The sequence below is a fragment of the Pseudopodoces humilis genome, chromosome 4 (assembly GCF_049639895.1).
Source record: "Pseudopodoces humilis isolate 2021_Gansu_Grassland_sample_001 chromosome 4, ASM4963989v1, whole genome shotgun sequence".
NCBI classification, from domain to species: domain Eukaryota; kingdom Metazoa; phylum Chordata; class Aves; order Passeriformes; family Paridae; genus Pseudopodoces; species Pseudopodoces humilis.
Window position 1 is genome coordinate 14,890,468 of NC_142203.1, and position 21,966 is coordinate 14,912,433.

Sequence of the window (21,966 nt, forward strand, 5' to 3'; positions counted from 1 at the left end):
GAGATTTCAGGCTTGCCCTGAATTAAATGAATGTTTCCCAAGGCTTGATGCTAACTAAGGCTTGGTTTGCTAGGGATGAAGTCTGGGTCCCAGTCAAGCTGGCTCCCACACTGACCAAAAAAAGCCCCAAAAATCCAACCAAAAAAAGAACCGAAATAAAAACCCCCACGACCTTTTCCACCACTTACAGTGCTGAAATGAGAGGTAAAAATGGCAGTTGGGTGGGAGTAGTTACAAGTGTGCTGAGAGCTATGCAAAATATTTATAGTGAATCCTGAGTATCCAAGCAAATTTGCTTTTTAAAGATGTGCCAAAGTGTGTGAACCTGTCAGGTAAGACTTAGCCAAGTTTAGACTAAATCTGAGCTGGGTGCAGTTTGCCAGAAAAGAATTTATGGCTTTGGCTTTGAGTAGAAGTTGCAATATTCAGCATGGTGTTGGCATAGCTGGCTCTGCATAAAGAGAAACTTGGCAATGTATACTAAAGCTTCAGATGAAACATTAGTATTACTTGTTCAAAATGCTGAAAGCACAGTATTTTTTTCATTATTACAGACTATACCTGTAACCTGTTTATCTGAGGAATTAAAACTTCACCAAAAATGAAAGCATTCAAAATAAGTATATCTCAGGGCAGACCTGTAAATGCATTTTCAATTTAATGATAGATACACGAATTATTACTTTTCTTCATTCCATTTTTTAAGGTGGCTTCTGTTCTTGTCTTTGTGTGTGTGTGGTGGCAGTTGACTGGTTGAACAGGGCATGCCTGCCAACATGGTATGGGTTTTGCAGTCCTGAATTACGTTTACTTATCCTTGATTACATTTATTGTTTTTTTACTTGTGATGTTAATTTTTAGGTCTTTATCTGTAACTGACACAAATCTTGTCCTACACTGCAAAATGAGGTGTAACTGCATAAGGAAGCAAAGTGCAGATAAGCAGGTAACGTTCACAGTTGAAACTGTGATAAGATAAATTGCACGATCAATAAGAATTATAATGGTTTCATCAAAACTGATTCTTAATGGCAAATAAACATTCTAACACTTGATACACAGCAGGTCCAAAGTCTACTTACTAAGTGCAATCATCAGCTGATGGAGCTGCACTACTTCAGACAGTTTTACAACAATTACTTTGAATGCTAAGAAAAAGAGTCACATTTAAACGAAAAGTCTTTGATTTATATTTCAAAGCTTATTATTACTGAAGAGCCGTGAGTAGGAGAGGTTAAGTGATGGCTTAGGATGTATCATATGACTAAGATGATACTTCTGTCATAATAGCAACAATAAAAGATCTTCAATCTGCTCTCAAAATAAAATATGATTGAAGAAATAATGGCAAAATAAATTGTACATTAAAGACTGCATAGAAAAACGCCTGCCTGCAATTTATCATAATCATCTCTAAAAACAAGGAAGGAAAGGAAGCAGGAAAGGAAGTAAAGCTTTCCTTGCAGAAAGAAATAGAGAATTATATATTTTTTGTTTGCCACTTGGCTCACATTATTAATACTACTGCATGTATGAATATTCAGTTCCATAACTAATCAAAAAATTATTTGGAAAGACAATATTATAAAATTTATATCATGCATTGTACAATGGCACTGATTATGATTTCTTGAATATGAATGCTTTCATTTTGTGAGTAATTTTTGTGCTTTGCAGAGACTAGCTTTTGAACTTAGTGAAACTTGCAATTTATTTATATTAATCAGACTGGTAATTTTCCCAAAAGAAGTAGGCAGTTGTTATGTAAATCAGGGTTAATCCACAGCAGTCTTCAACCAGTCAGTGATGGAAAACAACATAAGAACTTCCCATGAATTAATGCAAATCCTAGGGAAGTTCACAAGAGGTCAGCCAAGGCATTGAATAGCACACCACCAGTTGTGGTAGCAGCACTCCTAACCATTGACAGCCATCCAAGAACAGTGTGACCACGAAATTAACAAGGGAAGGACTTCCTAGGATTGGTTGCCAAGAGTAAATTAGCACAGTCCAGACAGAGAATGAAATTAAATCTCACCTTGATAAAATTAAAAATCTGAAGTAAGACTAACCGAAGAGTAAAACATCATACAGAAATTACAGTAATGACAGAGTGTCAAAAGCTGATGCAAGTAAGGACAACTCTTCTGTTGCCAAAGATATGCTTGTGTGCTTTATTGGGATCCTACCACCTGGCATGAATAAAGGTGTAACTGCAGAAATAATAGTGGGGTTTTTTTAGCCACCGTCTTCTAAGGATCAGAATGAACCATTTCTGGTAACTGAAATCTATGATCAGACCGAGAGGTTAGCTTTCTTCAAAGCCTTGATTTTGCTTTGAGTATTCTCTTTTAGAAAAGCAACTTTTAGTGATATAGTCATGTGATGATAGTTAACTAACAAAATTTTCTGAATTAAATTAGGAACTCTAAGAGTGTCTCTGAAGAGTGCCAGCAGTTTTTGTAAGTGCTGATACATAACCAGAAGCAAGTCGTGAAACTGCTAAAATGGAGTGATGAAATTAGTTTTTGTTCACAAAAGTCCTCCTAAGATACTTTCAATTTATATATAGAAATACCATTCCTCTGAAACAGGTGATAGTATCTGAATGCTCTTCTCCTTAAAAAACAAGTTCTGTAATTTCAGAGTAAAGTATCTCAGACATGGTTAAAATACCTGTGGGAGAAGTATGATGTATATTAGCTTAAAAATAAGTCTAATGCCTTGTTGTGTTTGTGTTTATCAGAACAATAATAAAACCATGTGATACAGTAAGCATCTTGGTTTTCTCTCTGTACGTAAAAAGGTGATGATGAAAGATTTTTTGCTTGCCTATGGTCTGTTTTATCCTTACTCACTACTAGTAACAGAGTGAGCTCAGTTTTCATATTTAGACATCCTGTAGTGTCATCACAGCAAGTTAGAACAGTTAGAGCAAGAGAGGCAGAGAGACTCTGGGTGCTCAGTGTGCAGTGAAGGTTTTCTGTGGATCAATCCACCAGTTCTACATGGGATCTCATGAGGTATAAAATGTATTAATGTATTCTGTCCTTAATTTACTAGCTTCTTGCAGCTGCTCCTCAGAATAAATAAATCGATCCGTTGCATAGATGCATGAACACATGCATGAACAAAACCGCCTCACCAATTATATTTTGTACATATATACAAAGAAAAATTCTTCTTCTATAGAGAAATTTCCACAGTCTCTTTGGGCAGGTTGTTCCAGTGCCTAGTTACCCCCACATGAAATATGTTTTCATCTTATCTTATCTTATCCTATCCTCTTCCCCGTTTCAAGTTAGGACCACTCTCTCACCTTCTGTTATGTCCCACTGCCTTCTCCATGATTGTCTCTTGTAAGGTGAACTACCTGGTATAACCTAGAGCAGCACTGAGGCTGCTCCCACCTCACTGAACAAGAGTATCCCATCAAACTTTTCCATCTGAGCTTTCTTTCAGACAGTTGTACCTGTGTATATATGGATGGTTTTTTCCCTTGACATAACAGTGTAAAAGAGATGACGAACCAGACCAACTTGACGAGATGAAATAGTAAAAGCTTAATTGTCTTCCATCAGCAAAATCCAGCAAAATAACCGGCAGCTGTTGCAAGCAGTCTCTTGCAGGCTTGTTTCAAATAGTCACCATGTTTGAGAGCTCTAAGTTCCCTGCTTGTGTTCTCTCCTTTGGGACAATCTAATTGTCTGCTTGAAGTGGTTCCCACCTTCCTCTATAAGAAATGCATTACTACCACTTTTTTCTTTTGTCTTTTACTGTGGCATTGTACTAACACCACTATCATAATGTAACCATGAATAAAATGAGGTTAAATGTTTTGTAAGTTGTCCTGTGGGCCCAATGCACAGAATTTATGTAGAATTGCTATTAAATCTTCCAGAATCCTAGTTCTTCAGCTTAGTTGTTCAGTCTGCTTCCATGGAGCACAGTTCAAGCTCTTAGATTATCAGTCAGTCATTGCAGTCTGGGACCCAAGAGATTCTCAGGGCCCCCAAGCACATGCCTGTGAGTTGAGGAGCATGGCTCCCAATTTATATGCAACAGCAGAGATTACTGGCACTAGGCTGAGATTTTGGGATTTGAGTTTTTGCATTTAGGTTAGGGTATTTTTATGAAAATCTCTTTGAAAAAAAAAATATTTCACACAAATTTAACAGAGATGTCATTGTCTGTGTTAATATCCACATCTGACCAACCTCTTTGAATCCTTCTGGAGGGTCTAGGTTTCTGGCAGACATGTAGCAAAAATTGACTATTCTCTTCATTTTATTCTTAGTCCAATCAGCAAGGACAAGGTCTGTGAGTCTCTGAAAAAGTACAGTAGTTCCACCTTTGCTAGAGTTGTTTATATGATAACCACAGAAAAATATATATTACAATGCCAACAATCTTACTTTCACAGCAATTTATGACTTTTTTTACAGTATTAAGGTTGAAGTGAAAAGGAACATAAATAGAGTCAAAAGCATGGCAAAGGATAGTTCAGTTCTCAGACTGGTGCTTTTGAAAAAACCCACTAAAACTGTGAAAGCTGTGGTTGCACTGACACAATCTAAATATCTGCATGTTGCCCATGCTCTTTCAGAGTAAACAGCCTGGCAGCTGCTGGCTTGCAAAGGAACAGAAATCCATGTGATTTACTGCATGACATATTCATGTGCACAGTCTTTGGAACTCAGTGCTGTTTGAGCAGGAACATTTGACTTGTTTTGGCTTCCTCGCCACCTTCCTGGGAGTTTGTAATAGGCACATAGGGTTGTCAGAATATGACCACAAAACCGTTTTGATGCTTCAAACAAAACCACAGTGATGGTACAAGGAAACTCACATCTACAGAGCATTATCTTTTTGAGATTCTAGATTTTGAGAAGAATATAGGTGAAAGAAAGTTCCATCCTTTGTCCAGCCTAACAAGGAATTCTCTGCCCATCAAGAATTCCTGTGCACATGTATTGCCTACTTAGAATGTTGGGTTTCATTAAGTTCATGCTTCTGTTTGTGTCTTACAGCTTGTTCTAACAATTTACAAGAAGGGAGAAGGAAAACGCAATTTTTTTCGTTCTGCTATCTGTCTCAGCCTTTGACTTCTCCTGTCCTTAGGTATTAAAATAATCTCCCTGTGTCCATGTGATTATTATGGAGGGACTCAGAGGAGTTGTCTCATCCATCATCCATCTGCAGAGAGTTACATCAGAACACAGACCAAGTTAAGGAGATAATTATGGTACTGTGTGTACTTGTTTTAGAAAAGTGAGTGTCCACCCTTGAGGCTACACAGGACAATGACTTCTCATGGACCTTGTATGCCAATGCCTTGTGTCCCTGCAGCTTCAAAAGATAGGGCTGTGCAGGATCTTCAGCTAATGGATTTTCTTGAAAAGTACAAAACCACTTGAATTGTGTGTGCAGCTTTTGTGGCTAGGCCCTCAGAGACTGAACTGGCAGAGGCTACTCTGAAGTTTGTATTGTCACTATAATCTGTTCTTCTTGGGGGTTTTATCCTTTTCATATCCATAACAAATTAAATAAATCCATTTGCTGGCCTCATTATGTTTGACTTATATCAGAATCCTTGAACTTGCTTATAAAATGAAAGGATAATTGAGTGCCTTTTCAGTGTCTCAAACATGTGTTTGCATCTATTTTATGGAATGTATTTACTTGTATGTATTACAAAGAAATTTCCTCTCGGTGAACTGCTCTGAATTGTCATGACAAATAACAATAATCTGGAAAATCAGAAACATCTTTTCTCAAAATAGTTTTTTTAGTGTTTTTAACACTTTTGTTTGGTAGCTTTCTGTTAAAAAACTCACATGTAGTGCTGTATACTTTTATTGCACCTGTGTGAGAATATTTACAATGTTTAACCAGCTGAGATTGAAATCCTGTTGAATCCCGTTACCTTACCTTATGTGTCACTTGGGACCAGACAATTTTGTCATATCATTTTGGCAATAGAAATTATCAGTCTATGTATCATGAAGTGCTGTTGAGTATTTGCAGTCTCTTATTTTTTCAAGTATTTTCAAAATACCTTTTGTTAAGAATTCACAAATATTGTTATATTAAACTCCCTTACTATTTGTAATCCCAGTTAGTACTTCCATGCCAGTGGATACCTTTAAAATTAATTGTTCTGTTTAGTACAGTTGGCTTCAGCGTTCTAGAGAACAATGTGAATAAAAAAAAAAAAACATTGCAAATGTAATTCTATTGCAGCAATAATAATTAGTAATTATTGAACAGGTTGGTTTCTCAGTTGGACTGGATTGTTTTTCCTCAGCATTAGCACAGCTTAAAAATTAAAGTATGTCAGATTTCATACGGAGTTCAATTACTGTATTTCTTTACAAACACAAGACATGGTTATAATACTTTTCTTTGCTCAGTCTAAAGGTCAAAATTAGCAAGATTTAAAGAAAAGCTGCAGAAGCATACAGCAGAGCCTCTGTTGTAATCAGAAATGAAAACCAGTTCTGAATTAGTGCATATCACAGAAAATCTAATTTATAGTTATGGTATCTGTGACAGCAGCAGCACAGTTTGCATGAGGTAAAGATTAAAAAAAGACAGCAGGTTAGTATAAAAATGAAGAATTGTGGCTGAGGAGCAGCAGCCAAATACTATGATAAGGGAGGCCTTTAACCTCATTTTCACTGTTATGACAACTGTCGAACTCAAGTAGGTTTTGTTGATTTGGGGTTGTGGCTTTCCTTTGCAACTCTGTAGGTTCCACCAAATAAGAATTTTTGAATGTCTATGTGTGTGTGTTTATTAGCTGAAGAGCTCAGGATATGAACTTGTAACTTTTAGATCTCTGATGGGCAGTGATGTCATCCATTATTTTGCAGAGAAAGCTCTGAACCAAGCTCCCTGCATTTCACAGGCTGATGGTCTCTTTCAATCTCTTTTTAAGGGTCTTTATGTGTTTGTGGTGTATTTTATCCTGCACAACCAACTTTGCTGTCCTGTGAAAGCAAGTTACACTGTAGACATGAATGGGCATACAACTCCAGGATCAGCGTTTTTCACTCATGGCAGTGGTCTGCCAGCTGCGGGAGGAGAGATCAGCAAGTCCACACAGAACCTCATCAGTGCTATGGAGGAAGTAAGAGTGCTCTGTAGTCATTAACTTGTTTCTTAAAATGTACTTGGAGATGTCAACATTAGTTCTGAAGTGTAACACATGGGAATGAGATGCTAAATATTATAGGTTGTCTTTGAAGTGGAGTTTTTTTTCATTTATTTTAATGACAGAAATAGTTCTTTATCCATGTTGTTCTTGGAACTTACTGTGCCTTATCATTCCACCTAAAGACTTCACCCTTTCACTCTTGAGTCTTCAATTTATTATAGAGTTTGGTTAAAGTGCCAAAAGTATATCATGAGAAATCAAAATAAAATATTAATTCTTTCCACTTACTATAGGTTTTAGATGTGTTTTAAGTACTTAATTCCTCAGAGTTATGATGTTCAAAACTTTTGGAAATTGCAATAAAGTTAGAATAAAATTGGAATGGAATGGAATGGAATGGAATGGAATGGAATGGAATGGAATGGAATGGAATGGAATGGAATGGAATGGAATGGAATGGGGAAAGGGAAAGGAGGGGAGTGGAAAAGGGAAAAGAGAAAGGGAAAGAAAAAGGCAAAAGGGAAAAGGGAAGGTGTAGTGGGTTTATCCTTCCTGGATGCCAGTCACGCACTAAAGTAAGTGTCTCTCTCACTCCCCTCTGCAGCTGGACAGGAGAGAAAAAACATAGCAAAGGATTCATGAGTTAATGACTGGGGGAAATCATTCACCAAACACTGTCACAGGCAAAACAGGCTCAAATTAGAGATATTAATGTAATTTATTGCTAACAAAGAGCAGCAAAATGAAAAAAATAAAAAATACTTTAAAAACATCTTCCCCTCCTCATCAGCTGTCCCTCTTTCCAGGTCTAATTCCTCCCACAGTAGCACAGGGAGACAAGGAATGAGGGTCATGGTCAGTTCATCACCCGTAGCTTCTCCAGGTCCTCAGGGAAAGGAGTCATTCCCATGCTTGAACATGGGGTCCCTTGCACAGAAGATAGTTCTCCATGAGCCTCCCCAGTGGGAGTCCATCCCACAGGCAAGAGTCCTCCCCAGACTGCTGTAGCATGGGTCTCTCTTCCAAGGGCTGTAGTCCTTCACAGACAGGCCCCAGCATGATCCCTTCTCTCTAAACACCTCTCAGAGGGTCACAGCCTCCCCTCTGGAATCCCCCTGCTCTGGAGTAGGTCTCTTCTGTGTGGGTCTCTGCATGCCTATGGATCTTCAAGGGCTGCAGGGGCATAGCTGCTTCCACACGGTCTGCACCACAGCCTGCAGGGGAATCTCAGCTCTGGCACCTGGAGCACCTCCTCCCTCTTCTCCACTGACTCTGGTGTCTGCAGAAGTGTTCCTCTCACACCGTCTCACCCTGCTTTTCCCTGCCATAGTTATATCTGCACAATAACCTTTCTTTTTCTCCTTCTTAAATCTGTTACCACAGAGGCATTACCACCATTTCTAATTGGCACAGATTTGGCAGTGGGTACATTTTTGCAGCTGCCAGGGATTACTCTACCAGGCATGGATGAAGCTTCCAATAGCTTCTCACAGAAGCCACCCCAGTAGGCCCCCCTGTAATTCCCCCCTCCACTACCAAAACTTGGCCATGAAAACCCAATAAAGAAGGGAAGGAAAGGCAAGGAAAAGGCAGATACAGATAGATAGATAGATAGATAGATAGATAGATAGATAGATAGATAGATAGATAGATAGATAGATAGATAGATAGATAGATAGATAGATAGGGGTGATGGATATTGATAGATGTAGATATAGATAGATACAATTAGTTAAAAAAAGCTTCCTGGTTCATTATAAAAGTGACAGAATAGCTGTTTCCAAAATCTCTTGGTCCTCAGTTCTGGTCATAATTTCCTGTTTATATACAATAGTTTTGTCGATTACTGCATTTCTGTGTCTTTTTAAACTCTGCAGGTGCCTGCAGACTGGGAGAGGGCATCCTTGCAGCCTGCTAGTCAAGCTAGTGCTGCATTTAAGCAGAGTCCACAAAATGGTAATGTTTTCCACCCTTCTGGAGGATTCAGTACCAGCTCATTAGTTGCTGATGAGGAATCACAAGAGTTTGATGACCTAATATTCGCATTAAAGACTGGTGAGTGACTTTTCCCTTCACCCCTCAAAGTTTGCTGTCTTGCTATGGTGTTATCATCCTAATGGTGCCACTGTTCCACGAGATACAGTTAATGAGGTCTCTTAATATAATCTGATTTGCAATGAAAATCTTAAAGATCAGTTAACATGGGAATGTCTGATAGGACAACCAAAGAGGCAAAGGAATCCTATCTGATAAGATGTGGCAGACACTACTAACCAAAGGCCACCCAGGTAAAGTACAAATGGACTTCCTTGGTAGCAGGAGGTTACCTAAATGATCTTTAGGGATATCACTAAGCTTTGCAAGAGACAACAGCAAAGTATTTGTGAGAGTAGCAGATTAAGTGACCTGGCACACATAACTTCAGAAGCTTGTTCCCTTCAGTGATATCAAGTCAAACCGGATGGAAGACTGGGAATGCTGATAGTAAAACGGTGTTTTTATTAAGTAAGTTCATAATACTATATATCCTAAACTAATTTACATTGCAGGAAATGCCTCTAATTATGGGACTCTCTGTTGCTGTCAGACACAAAATGATTCACACAGATGCAGCTTAAAGTGAGATGAAAGAAGAAAAATGTTTATTTGTTCTTTCAGTATTTATAGGTTGTCTACAATGACCAGGGATTGGATAGTCAGGTTACCACCTTCCCAACCACACTGGTTGTGAGAGACATCCATCAAAAGGCATATCTTTAATGGAATGTATAAACACCTATGTTTACAGTTACTTTCCTGGGAAAGTGGCTAGAAATTATAAAAACAATATTGAAAGGCCTGATTCTCAGGGCAACAGCCCTCAACATGTGAAGGACATGGACTGATTCCAGAGGAGGCCATGAAGGTGCTCAGAGGCCTGGAGCACCTCTGCTATGAGGAAAGGTTGAGAGAGTTGGGGTTGTCAGCCTGGAGAAGGGAAGGCACTGATGAGAGCTTTGAGTTCCTTCCAATACCTAAAGGGACTACAAGAGAGCTGAAAAGGGACTTTTGACAAGGGCATAGCGTGACAGGACAAGGGGAAATGGCTTTGAACTGAAAGAAACCATGTTTAGATTAGGTGTTAGGAAAAATTCTTCCCTGTGAGTGTGGGGAACCCAGTAAAGCTGTGGCTGCCCAATCCTGGAAAGTGTTCAAGGCCAGGTTTAATGAGGCTCTGAGCAACTTGATATGGTGGAAGGTGTTCCTGCCCATGGCAAGGTAACAAATGGTCTTTAAGGTCCCTTCCAACCCAAACTATTCTATGTTCTGTGAAAATCTGTTTTATACTTACTGTTTTTCTAGACATTTTGCAGACTAGTGGTATTTTGTTAGAAATAGGAAATTGTTAGCCAGGATTTTTTTGCAAGACTTTTTTTTTTTTTTTTCAAGACAACCTAGGTGCAGAAGTTACAGTTGCAAAACTTTTCTTAGGTATGTAAGAAGGTGGCTTTTACATTTTATCTTCTTGAATACTATGAAGGAAATCAGATAATTCATAGATTAGATAGACATGAAAACATCTAACACTCTTACACAATGTTTACTGCTTAAGTAAATCAGTTGGCATCAGTAAACTGTAGGAGACTGAGTCTTAAGTTATGAAGAACAATCTAAGCAATAGCCGTAGCTGAAATATAATACAATTCAACACAAATTCAGCACTTAGTTACTTTTTCCTAAGTCTTCAAGCTCCATCCCTAGTTAACTTGTTTTAAGTTCTTCAAGGAAGTAGGTCTAAAACCAACTTTTGATTTTCTTGCCTAAATTCTATTATTGTCTTCTTTATTAGTATTTTATTATAATTTGTTTTTAATGAGCATTTCATATTAGTGTGATTTTAAGCAGTGACCTCAGGCCATTGTTGGAGAAAAATACTTTATTTACGTTACTGATTCAAGAAGTGCCTGACAATTTTACATCAATGCTTATTCTTGTGCCCACATGGTTACAAGAGTAAAAAACCCCATGATTTCTAAACCAAACCAGTTGTCTCATCTGGTTTCAGCCTCATATTTGAACAAGATGAACTGAAAAGGTGGTGTGGAAGGTTAGTGCATCTTTGACCAGTGAGAAAATGTTGATCAGCTATTGTCTCAGACTCAAGTTCTAGCTCAACCCATACTTCTTCCTAAAAAAAAAAAAAAAAAAAAAAAAAAAGAAAATGAAAGAGAGAAGCCAGCTTTTCTGTAACTAAAAATCTATTTTGTTATTTTCATCCTGACATGTTCTTCACTTCAGTGCAAGGACAGGGAGCCAGGGAATCACATGATAGTAATAAAAAGAGGTGGTGGAAAGCTAGATTTTTTTCTGTTTGGCAATATGGACCTATGCTGCTAAAGTATTCACTGTACTGTGGTCTAGCAGGAGCTTACAATAATAGTTAAGTTAGCAGGCACTGAAATGAGTTCATCTTCTAGTCTCTGAGCACCACATTTCTTCCTCTGTTGCATCATTGCTTATGCTCACATGAAACCACAGGAAGTTAGATTTCTCCTTTTCTGCTTCTTCCTCTCCCTCTCTCTCCCACTCTACGTCAGTTAGTCTGATGCCCTTCGAGCACCAGTTCTGAATCCAAGGAAGAAGTGGTCACTGGCAACTCTAAGACAAGGGCCTCTTCTCTAAATAGGCTAAGGTGTGTAGGTGCCTTTTTGCTCAACTGCTCTTGCCTGTTATTTGCTGTGTGAGGTGCTTCTCAAACCCTTTTAGGATAGACTTTATTTCAGAAGGTTGAGAATTCCTCATTCTGGAAGAGCAGGGAGAAGGTGCTTTTCCCCCCACATTACCTAGTTTTATCACTACTAAATTGAGGGATGTTGCTTTTGGAGGAAGATTAGAAACACTGTTGTTTGAACTTTACCTTTGATAAACTGAAACTGGACCTTCCGTTATCTGAGTTCCCTGAAACTGTCAATGTATACTAAAACTTATCTATAGCAGTGCAAAAACATTAGCTCCCACTCTGAGGGCTGACTGAGGATCAGCTCTGATTAGCAGAGGAATATGTAAAGATGTTTTTATGAGCCTCTGTGCTTCATCTGTTCTTTCTGCTCATGTAGTTCTGAGTTGTCTGAAGATGACTTTAACTTATGCTCACAGGGCATAATTTTGTAGCCACAAGGTTTAACCTGGCAGCCAAGATCAGTGGGAATTAGTGTAATCATAACAGAGCTAAAATTTCATTCCTGCTCTCCTGGCACTCTCAGCTGTAGAAATGAAGACAAGTTAGAAAAAATATTCAACCAACCCTCCACAGAAAAACTTTGTTTTTAGCTTGTCAGTGTTTAGTAATTTGCAGTGTGCAGTGCAGACCTTAAATAGTTGTGCTGACACACTTGGCATTGCTGCTAAAGGAATGTGTCGTACAACTGTGCACTTAGTCCTTGGTTCCACAGTCATTAATGCTGGGCCTAATTACAGATTAACCTGAAATACAGGCTGGGTCAGATGGAGGCATACAACTGTAGTTCTAGCAAATCAGGTGGATAGCAGTGTATTGTTTCTTAGCCACCTGTTTCGCTAGCTTTTTACAAGCATCACATGTTGATAGGCTTTTTCTGTTTTGTGTGAGGCTTCTTATATCATGCAGCTATTGTATTTGAACGCCTTACCAAGTAGTTCCTTCTTTCCAGGAACTTAATATTCCATCAAATATTCTCATGTCCATACAGAAAAACACAGTTGGGATTCACTCTGTTCACTACATCACATTGTTTCTTTTATTTTGGAGATATTTTTGAAGGCAGGCCAGCTCCAAGGCAGCATATGTGAAGGAAATAATAAAACAATTATGGTAGGAAAAATAATGTAGGGATGTGTCCAGCTTGTTGACATGTGCTAAAAGTTTTTTTAAAAATGTTTATGAATTTATATTTATTTATTTTATTGTATAACAGTTATGGCTCTTATAATAATTCAAACAGCTTCTATTGAGAAAGTTATTTATTTATGAATTAGTTTTTGTTGATTTCACTAATTAACTTTAAAAGTTTGCAGTTTTGGACTAGATCTCATTTTTCCTCTGATTTCTTGTGCAAGGTTTATATTGATAGGCAATTTAGTAAGACCTCTGCCTTCCAGATTGCAACAGAGTCATATATTATTGTCACTGAGGATAAAGCCCAATATACCAGAATTCCCTGAGGACTTCTACTCTGGTTAGGGCTGGGCAGTTAGAAAAGGAAAATAAACAAGAATATAACAAGAATAAAAGTAGATGCAATCTGTCCCAAAGCAGCAAGCTGCCCATCAGCATTGTTCTAAAGCATGAATACCATGAAATGCATGATAGCTTTACTGATTTCTGAACTTCCATCTATGTCTTACAAATACTCTTGCCCTCTCCCTTTCTGTGATGCACAAAACCAAAACAATTTATTTCTTTGGATGAGATGTGAAACCAAAACACAGCAAAGCCTTTGAGGGAAGCCCAAAGCCCTCCAGGGGTGATGGGTACCCACAATGGTAGTATCCAGATACATATTAAGCAGAATACCTCTACAATCATACCTTACTGTGTTTTTACTCTTAATAGAGGCAATTGTGATAAATATTACATAAATATTCCAGTATTTCTTTGATATGATGCAAATAGTCCAATGATTCTCTGATATGGAACCTGGAAAAGTCTATTAAGTTAAAAACCCTACACAAATACAGCTGTTACAATAACAGTATATAAAATGGTTCATGATTTTCAATCTAATACAGCTAGGGTTCCAAAGTCAACATTTTATAAAGCTTGGTGACACCATTGAAGATGCCTGGTTTATGAATAAAGCATCTCATGTGGCTGGTTCATCCTGAACCAGAGGAAACATTTGAAATTTCACTTCTGAAAGGTGTTCAGCGCAACATCCTGGAGAGTCTCTATTACAGACTGTAGGTGGCAAAATCACTGCCTTATCATCCTGCATAATTTCTGTTTTGAAGGGTTCACTTCAAAGAAAAAAGAAAAAAAAAAAGGAAGGAAATTTAGCTAGTTTGCATATTCATTCAATTTCTCCTCTATGGTTGTCACACATATTACCTGATGGCTGTTAAGTGTGACTGTGCCCAGTAAGCATTTTTAGTTCAATCTGAACTTTATTTATAGAAGTGTGGATGTCTGTTGGTGTCATTTTTGAGAAGTTAAAACACTGAAAGAAGAATTAAATTTGGTTTGTGTATCTTACTCTTATACATCCCACACATCTAATAAAATCATGATTGATTAAGTGAGATATAAGTACTTGAGAGATAAAAAGATTTCCCAGCGATGTGAGTACAGTACTTACAAAACAAACTGTCTCCCTTAAAATGTTTTGGTGAAAGTCTGAGCTATCTCTGAGTAAGCAGATGATAACAGCTGTGTTCCAGGGCACCTAGGGATGCACTGGTGTAGCCCTTAACCAGCAGATGTCACTGGAGGAACTTCTGTGGGTTTGAAGCCTGTGCTGATACTTCAGTTTAGAGATAGTCGTTGCATAGAAAATGAAAAGAAAGAAAGGCTTCATTTCCCTGTGTACTTTTCTTCGAATAGTTCCTTCATAAATTGGGGAAAAGTAATACTCCCTGCTACATACCTACCATCCAACTCTAGATGAGTGCATGCTTTTTGGGATCTGATTGAGTTTAAATTCCACTCAAATCTGAGAACACAATGGACCAATGAACTCTGTGAAACTCCATTGTATAAACAGTCATACCCTTTCCAGACTGCGGACTGTTTGGTAAGCTGGTATCCTGGTTACATTTCAGTTCTTATTCCTAAAAAGGATCAGCTCTAGCATAGTTTGTCTTTGCAGCATCAGCAGAACAAGGCCCTTGTAAACATAAAGTACACAGTTTCAGTCTCTGACTTAGCCAGTTCCTGATAAGAACCTCTGTAACAAAAAAGATCTTCTCTGACTTTGCACAGAGTATGGACAAAACTTGCACGTATATGACATTTAAGAATATACATAATGTAATACCATTAGACCAAAAGCCAATCTTTTAGTAGTGCCCAGCAAAAGATTCTTAAAGAATCCCAGTGCTGAAAAGTTGCCACTTTACCAGTATAGTCACTGGTAAGACAAATATCTTTCAAATACCAACAGTCAGTTGTTCATCTTGAAATCTGAGCCCAGGGTGATCTTATTTATGATTTCAAATGCTTTTAAGTAATGGAGGGTTTTCAGCTTTTGAAATTTGTACCCTTTACAGGTTGACTAAATGTCTTGAATGAATTCCACTGTTATTATGCTACATAAGAAGTATTGTGTTATTTCTTCATTCAGAGTATTTTATTTACTTCATAGTTTTTACTTGATTTTCCGTCCCCATGTGGTAAATACAGCAGTCTGATTCATCTTCTCTATTACAGTCAGGTTTCCTTTCTAAAACAATTAAATATCATACAATCAAAATAACTTGTTAAAGCAATTGCTGTTTTTCCCAGGACTTTCAAGCACCTTTTGCATATTAGGATCTGGCTCAATATAAAAATTAAATGCACATACAAATTTAAATCACCTTCAGTACATTTATAAACAATTATTTTAATAATTCAGATCCTAATCTTGACTTTGTTATTGTGTCTCTGTATGTTGATGGATTTTTACTCCTGTCACACTCTGGCAATAGTTTTTGGTTTCTCAAGAGCTTGGGTCGTGGAGACCTAAGGACTCATCAGTGTCAGTGAACACATGTTCCCTCCCTGACCCAAACACCAAAACCAGGTGTAAGAAGGTTCACGGTGCAGATCACCCACTTTTCCCCTGGATCATAGGGCATGGATACAAGTTTGTCCCCTACCAGAACTTCATCCCGACCTCTGCAGGAAAACTTGGCTAGTCCCACAGGGCCTTCTGTACAGGTTCTCTGGACCAAACTCCATATTTAAGATTACAGCCTGACTTCCCACATCAAAGCACCATCTCACTCCTGTCTGCGTTACAGTATTTATTTTCTGCTTAGGGGTGGTGGGTGGAAAGGTGCTAAGAGAAAACCGTAAAAGTTGGAACAATAGAGAGCATAGAAAAATATTAAGAAATCAAAAAAATTAAACTACTCCTTACTTTAGTCAAACAAATCAAAAACTGGAATGTCAGCTGAGGTAGAAACAAGAGATGTACTGTACACCTGATAGAAACTCTAGAAGATACTTTTTGTTATGAAATGCATATCGGTGCCTCTCCCAGCATTCTGTTCAGGACTGTTTTGAGCCAGATGTCATTCCTTTGTAACTGCCTCGATCTGCGTGTAGTTACAGATCTGCTTCTGCCCAAAACAAATTACTTCCCTCATCATTTGTAAATGACATCGCTGCAGGATCATGCTTGAAAGTAATTTGTATTGAAATCCTCATGCCTCATTATACTGATATGCAGTTCTCAACAAATTTAAACCCTAGACACCCTGAGCCCTTCAAAACTCATGTATTGTGTAGAAGTTGTTCTACAGCTCAAGCAGAGCAGCTGAAAAAACACTGAAGTTTATAGTTCCAACAGATCTTTTATGACAAAATGGTCTGAAAAAAAATTTTCATTTCATAAAACTAATGAAGGATTATGCATTTTCACATTAATCAACTCAGATCTCCCCCACAAAAAAGCCCAAACAAAATCCCCATCAAACAAATAGGAAGCAGAAAGCTAGCAGAAGTTCTGTGACAAAAGGGTGGAGAAAGAAGACTCCCAAGGTCTCTTCTAGTCATGATTTGGAGGTTCATAGTGAACCAGAATTCAGAGTGGACCAAACTCTAGTATTGTCTTCCAGTAGAAGTAAAACTTAATGCACCAGTTTATGCCTGATGTGGGTTTAAAGAATATTTGGTCAGCCTATTTTCTCATGTTAAAATTACTGTCCTGTTAAGATAGCTGGAATTATGTTTGAACTTGGAAATTGTATCATTAAAAATCTGTTCTTTAAGAGGAAGTCATTGGAAATACCAGACTCTAACTGCCAGACCATGAACCCGGTCTACAAAGCCTTGATTTATGCTTTTCTGATTTCAAGGCAACCTCTAAATAGTCATTGTACGATTTACTGGGCCAAGTAAAGTGAATGACAGTGGAATTACGAAAAAGAACATCTGGATGGTACAAAGCTGTGTCAACTAATGTTATAATCCATGGATTCAGAATGGTAGACTAGTAAAAGGAAGCTTGCCATGTGGGTGTAGGGTGGGGAAACATTTCAATAATCTGAATAAAGCAGAGTGGGACACAGTATCCCCATTTCTGTGTCAAAATTTCATTCTCATTGATGCTTATTTTTGTTATTTTTTCTCTATTTCAGGTGCAGGTCTCAGTGCCAGTGATAATGAGTCTTGTCATGGCAGCCAGGATGGTGGCAGTATGGCTAACTCCCAGATCGTGGAGCTTAGAAGAATACCCATAGCTGACACTCACCTCTAACTCCACAGCTTGCTTGGGTTTTTGTTGTTGTTGTGGTATTTTTATATTTTACTTCCTTTTGCACTAAAACACTATATGAAACTGTAGTAGAATGCCGTTATCTTTACTGAATGTTTAAACAAGAAATGTTTGCTTGAGGTTTTGTACATCAGAAAAAAAACTGTAAATTTTTTACAGTGGGTGAGTAACAATTGATATTGAGACGATTGGCCTAGATTTGTATCTTGTAAGTAGATGATACATTTCATAAACTGTAACCTTTTTTAAATTAACCTGTACATTAACACGCATTAATAAAGCAATAGAGTCTGTTTGATACAAACCAGTCTCTTATTTCTCCCTACTGTTTATGAAAAGTCATGCAGACACCCTGTTGGATAGGAAAGCGTTCTAGTAGCACAGTTTTTCTAAGTTTCCCAAGCTATACTCTTCTCACTGTTTTTTGAGTACCTAAATCTGTGAACAAGACACAAGCCTGAGCCAAAGAGCTTGAAATTTAAATTCTGACATGATCAATATGTGATGATCTGAAACACACAGAGGAAAGGGGAGATGAAGAACAAGAGTGAAACCACTAGCAGCTGTGTGCTTCTAATTTCTTTACCTTGCTGGTTTCATAATATTAAGATCTCTCACTCTTTTTCCAGTCAAAAATAGGGGGAATTCCAGTGAGTTCAGTTTTATGTTGATCTCCATGTAGATATTCCTGTTCTGACTGAAGGGTTCAAGCATTGCATTACAGAGCTAGATCAGTAATCTGGGACCATAAAAGAGTTAGAAAAGTTCCTCCCTTGGAAGAAAAATAAACCAGAGGAAGTATTTCAGAAGTGAGGGGGGAGGCAGGCTAATCTTGTAGGAATCATTAACTCTGCTTGTGTACAGACAGTCTAGAAGAAAAACACATTAAAGCAGGAGACCAAAGAAGTTTTCATCTGAACATTTTTCAGTGTAGTATAGCTGTACAGTAAATGAGAGTGGAATTCTTTTATACCTTTCTCAGGAACTTGACTAAAGGCTTCACACTGGGTAAGGTCTGAGCAACAACCACCTCCCTTTAAAAGAAAACTTTTCTTATAGAAATCTTTCCATGAATTTTTATAAAATGATATGCAAATGTTGCTCTGCCTGATTAACTGTTGAGCTTAAAAAAAAGACAAAACCAACAAAATAAATAAATCCCACTTCTGTGTCACAGTTCTATAACAGCTAGTAGGACTGCACAGATTATAGTCATCACCTGCATCCAAGACAGACACCAACTTTAAGATCTAATGATGTGGAAGCCTTGACAGACACAGGAAACTATTTCTATTCAGGAAAGCCCTTAAACAAGTGCTTTTTAATTATATATTTGAATTGGGAAATGCGAATATGACTAGTATATGATCTACTGTATTGAGTCTAAAGTTTCTGACTCACAGGAATCTTGCTGGCTCTTTATACTGGTCATGGTATAACAGAGAACAAAGCCAAGTCTTTTTGGTAAATGTCAAAAGTTAATGTGAGGTTGAAGGTGGGAGTGGGGGACAGTAGATGAGCCTTTTCTTGCTGTGGGCAATGCACAGGGAAGTCAGGAAGACCCTGAGCAGAAGGGGCAGATGTTAAATTTGAGTGCAGTGCATTACAACAAATATATACATGCATACAGACATATGAAGTGGGAAACTTTATGTAAAAGTGAGCCATCTAAGCAAATTTTATAATTCATTTTTTTGCCCAAAATACACCTGATGAATAGGGACTTTCTGAGCACTTGAGTGAACTGCAAGTATCATTGAAATAGTCTGGAGTTAAAATTAGTTTTGGATATTTTGCAATATGGCACATTTTTTGTTTTCCTCATAGGAAGGCTGGCTCATTCTTCCTGAGTAAACTGAGATGAAGTAAACCTTGTTAGTGCTGATCCTTCTCATCTACCCACTAAAGGCTTAGTGTGAAGCCTGGCCCTACAGAACTATTGCAACACTTGCTTGGTTGTGAGCAAGTGAGGGCTGTAACAGATGTTTCATTGCTCACAATACATGCTACTACATGCCGTGAGAAAGCTTATAAAAGAGGATGTTTGTTTGATTTGACTCATCACCATAAATGTTAATACTTCATGTCACTTCAACTTGTTGCACAACTGGCCTGGTTAGGGATTTACTGTAAATGCATCAGCATTTTCAGAGCAGATCAGTAGGATGGCATCTGCTGCCAGCATTTTCTCAATTGTAAATCTCTAGGTGGTACTCGCATGGTTTAAGGTCATGAGATGAATTTTATTATTGTTCTAAAACCAACCCTTTTCTAGCAGAAAATGTTCTGTCTGTTGGAGAGTCAGTGGTTTAGTAAAAGGAGTCTCTCCCAGCCCCTTTTTGCTGTTCCTTGGACTGGCAAAGACAGAGACAGGAGGAGGGCAGCTGTGTGCTCTGAGTCAGGTGTACCCAGCAGCCACACCTGGGCAGGACCCGTACCTTTACACTTGGCGTAACTTAACCCAACCAGACTGAACGCCTCCTGCAGCTCCTTGATCTCAGGAATTATTTAAAATTTGATTGAGAGTGTAAACATTTCTTTGTTTCTATGAGGTGAAATAATCTGCAGCTAGGTATGTTTCAAACCAAGCATTGCCACACAGCCTGCCATGCTTACTGACTCATACAAGCCTTTGCATTGCCCCTCTGTAGGGAAAAACACTTGCTGCCTTTTCTGCTTTCTTATAAAGGAAGATAACTTCTCCCCAATAAGCCATTTCACATGTTTTGAAGAGTAGAAGGAGCTGTAGTTAATATTTACTGTATTTAATATTAATACTTAATAAAATATTAAATAACCGTATTTACTACAATATTTAATAGAATGTATAATATATCTCAATTATTATTTAATAATATTATATTATGCTCTATGCCATACTATGTTATATAATTGCTTATAAGTTATTATATTTCTAATCTATTACACTGTTACAATTTAATATTATATAATAATATTTAATATATAACATTTTACAGTTTACTGTGTGAAGAGGGTCCCTTTTTCCAGACAAATTTTACTTAAAACTACTTAGACACAATTGTTGATCAGATGGATGAAAGGATGTGTTTCAGGAGTTTATTATTGCTCACATGCCAATATAATTCACCTCTTTGAAAGATGTCTGAATGTATTTCACATTCAAATGCATAACTGGTGAAGAATGCTAGGTTCAACAGACATCTTTTAGGTGATGGTGTAGAGAAAGCCATTGATTTCACCTTTTTTCCTGTATAGCAAAAACATAGCTTCATGTCAGTGACTTGAACAGAACTATTCAGATTACATTCTTTTTTAGAACCCAGCTGAGGCCCCCAATATATATATGTTCTGCCTCTACCATTGTCCTGGTTTAGGCCAAATTTGAGAAGAAACCTCCAAATGGGGTTCCTCTAGAAAGCGTCACCTCCCCCAAATGGTTCGGGGAAAAGATTTCCTTGGAGAAAAGTGGAAAAAAATGTTTATTTAACAAGAAAAGTATTCACAAACATTAAAAATTAATAATATTAAACAATAAAAGCTCTTGCAGTTCTGAAGAGATGGTAAATCCAGAAATTCCTTGTTGTGGGGTGTAGCTCAGCCCACTAAGTCTCTTATCAGTCCTTCTGGTGCTGGAAAGTGCCGTGTCCCGAACCCCTTTGGGTCACATCCGTGAACTCCTGGGGTTTGTCTGGGTTTTCAGTCCAGAGCAGGTTTGAACAGACACAAGAAAAAGAAAAGCCACAGTCACGGAACTTCTCTGCCTCAGCTGGCTAAAAACAAACAGCAAAGGAGAGCTCTGTCCCACTGTCTGTCCGTGCTGCAGACAGCACAGCCCAGGAGCAGAAGGCAGAGGAGTGAGTGCTGTTTCTGAAAATAAACTGCAGCTTCTTCCTTCCCCCCTTCGCTCTTTGAACCATCTTAAATGTGCAGAACTTAACATCCAGCATGAACAGAACAGACAACTGGGGATACAAGCATCATAACGTCACCCCAGGACAACCATGCAAATGCTCAGCTCTCCAATATTCTACATCTAAAGTCATCCTGTTGAGGACTCCTCAGTGAGAGCTTTGATCTGCAAAGGATTAGATTATTCTGGGAGCTTTACAGCAATAAAGCTCCTATGTGCTCAACATAAAATTATGTTACATTCACTGATCGTGTCAGGATCATGGTTAGACTAGAAAATTGCTTAAATTCAGGCACAGCCTGCTGTCAGATGCATTTCACTATAGCTTGGTTTATACTCTGGCCTTTGCGCTCCTATTGTAGATTTTGTTTCCAGATTTTTGTTTTTAGTGTAAACCACTAAGAAATCAGAATGTATTTCAAATTTCAAATGGCAGCCAGAATTTGCTCCTTCTGTGTTACTTCTGCTGACAGTAACAT

At 38.0% G+C, this 21,966-nt stretch overlaps 1 protein-coding gene across 1 annotated transcript in view; it reads left to right on the forward strand.

Moving 5' to 3' along the window:
• Positions 1 to 17,775, forward strand: part of ADGRV1 (adhesion G protein-coupled receptor V1) — a 254,889-nt gene extending 237,114 nt beyond the window's left edge. The window contains exons 88-90 of the mRNA XM_088054108.1: positions 6,941 to 7,132; positions 9,037 to 9,214; positions 17,459 to 17,775. Of these exons, the coding sequence (XP_087910234.1) occupies positions 6,941 to 7,132; positions 9,037 to 9,214; positions 17,459 to 17,577 (489 nt within the window). The 3' untranslated portion in view covers positions 17,578 to 17,775. The remainder of the gene's footprint in view (positions 1 to 6,940; positions 7,133 to 9,036; positions 9,215 to 17,458) is intronic.
• The last annotated feature ends 4,191 nt before the right edge of the window (positions 17,776 to 21,966 follow it).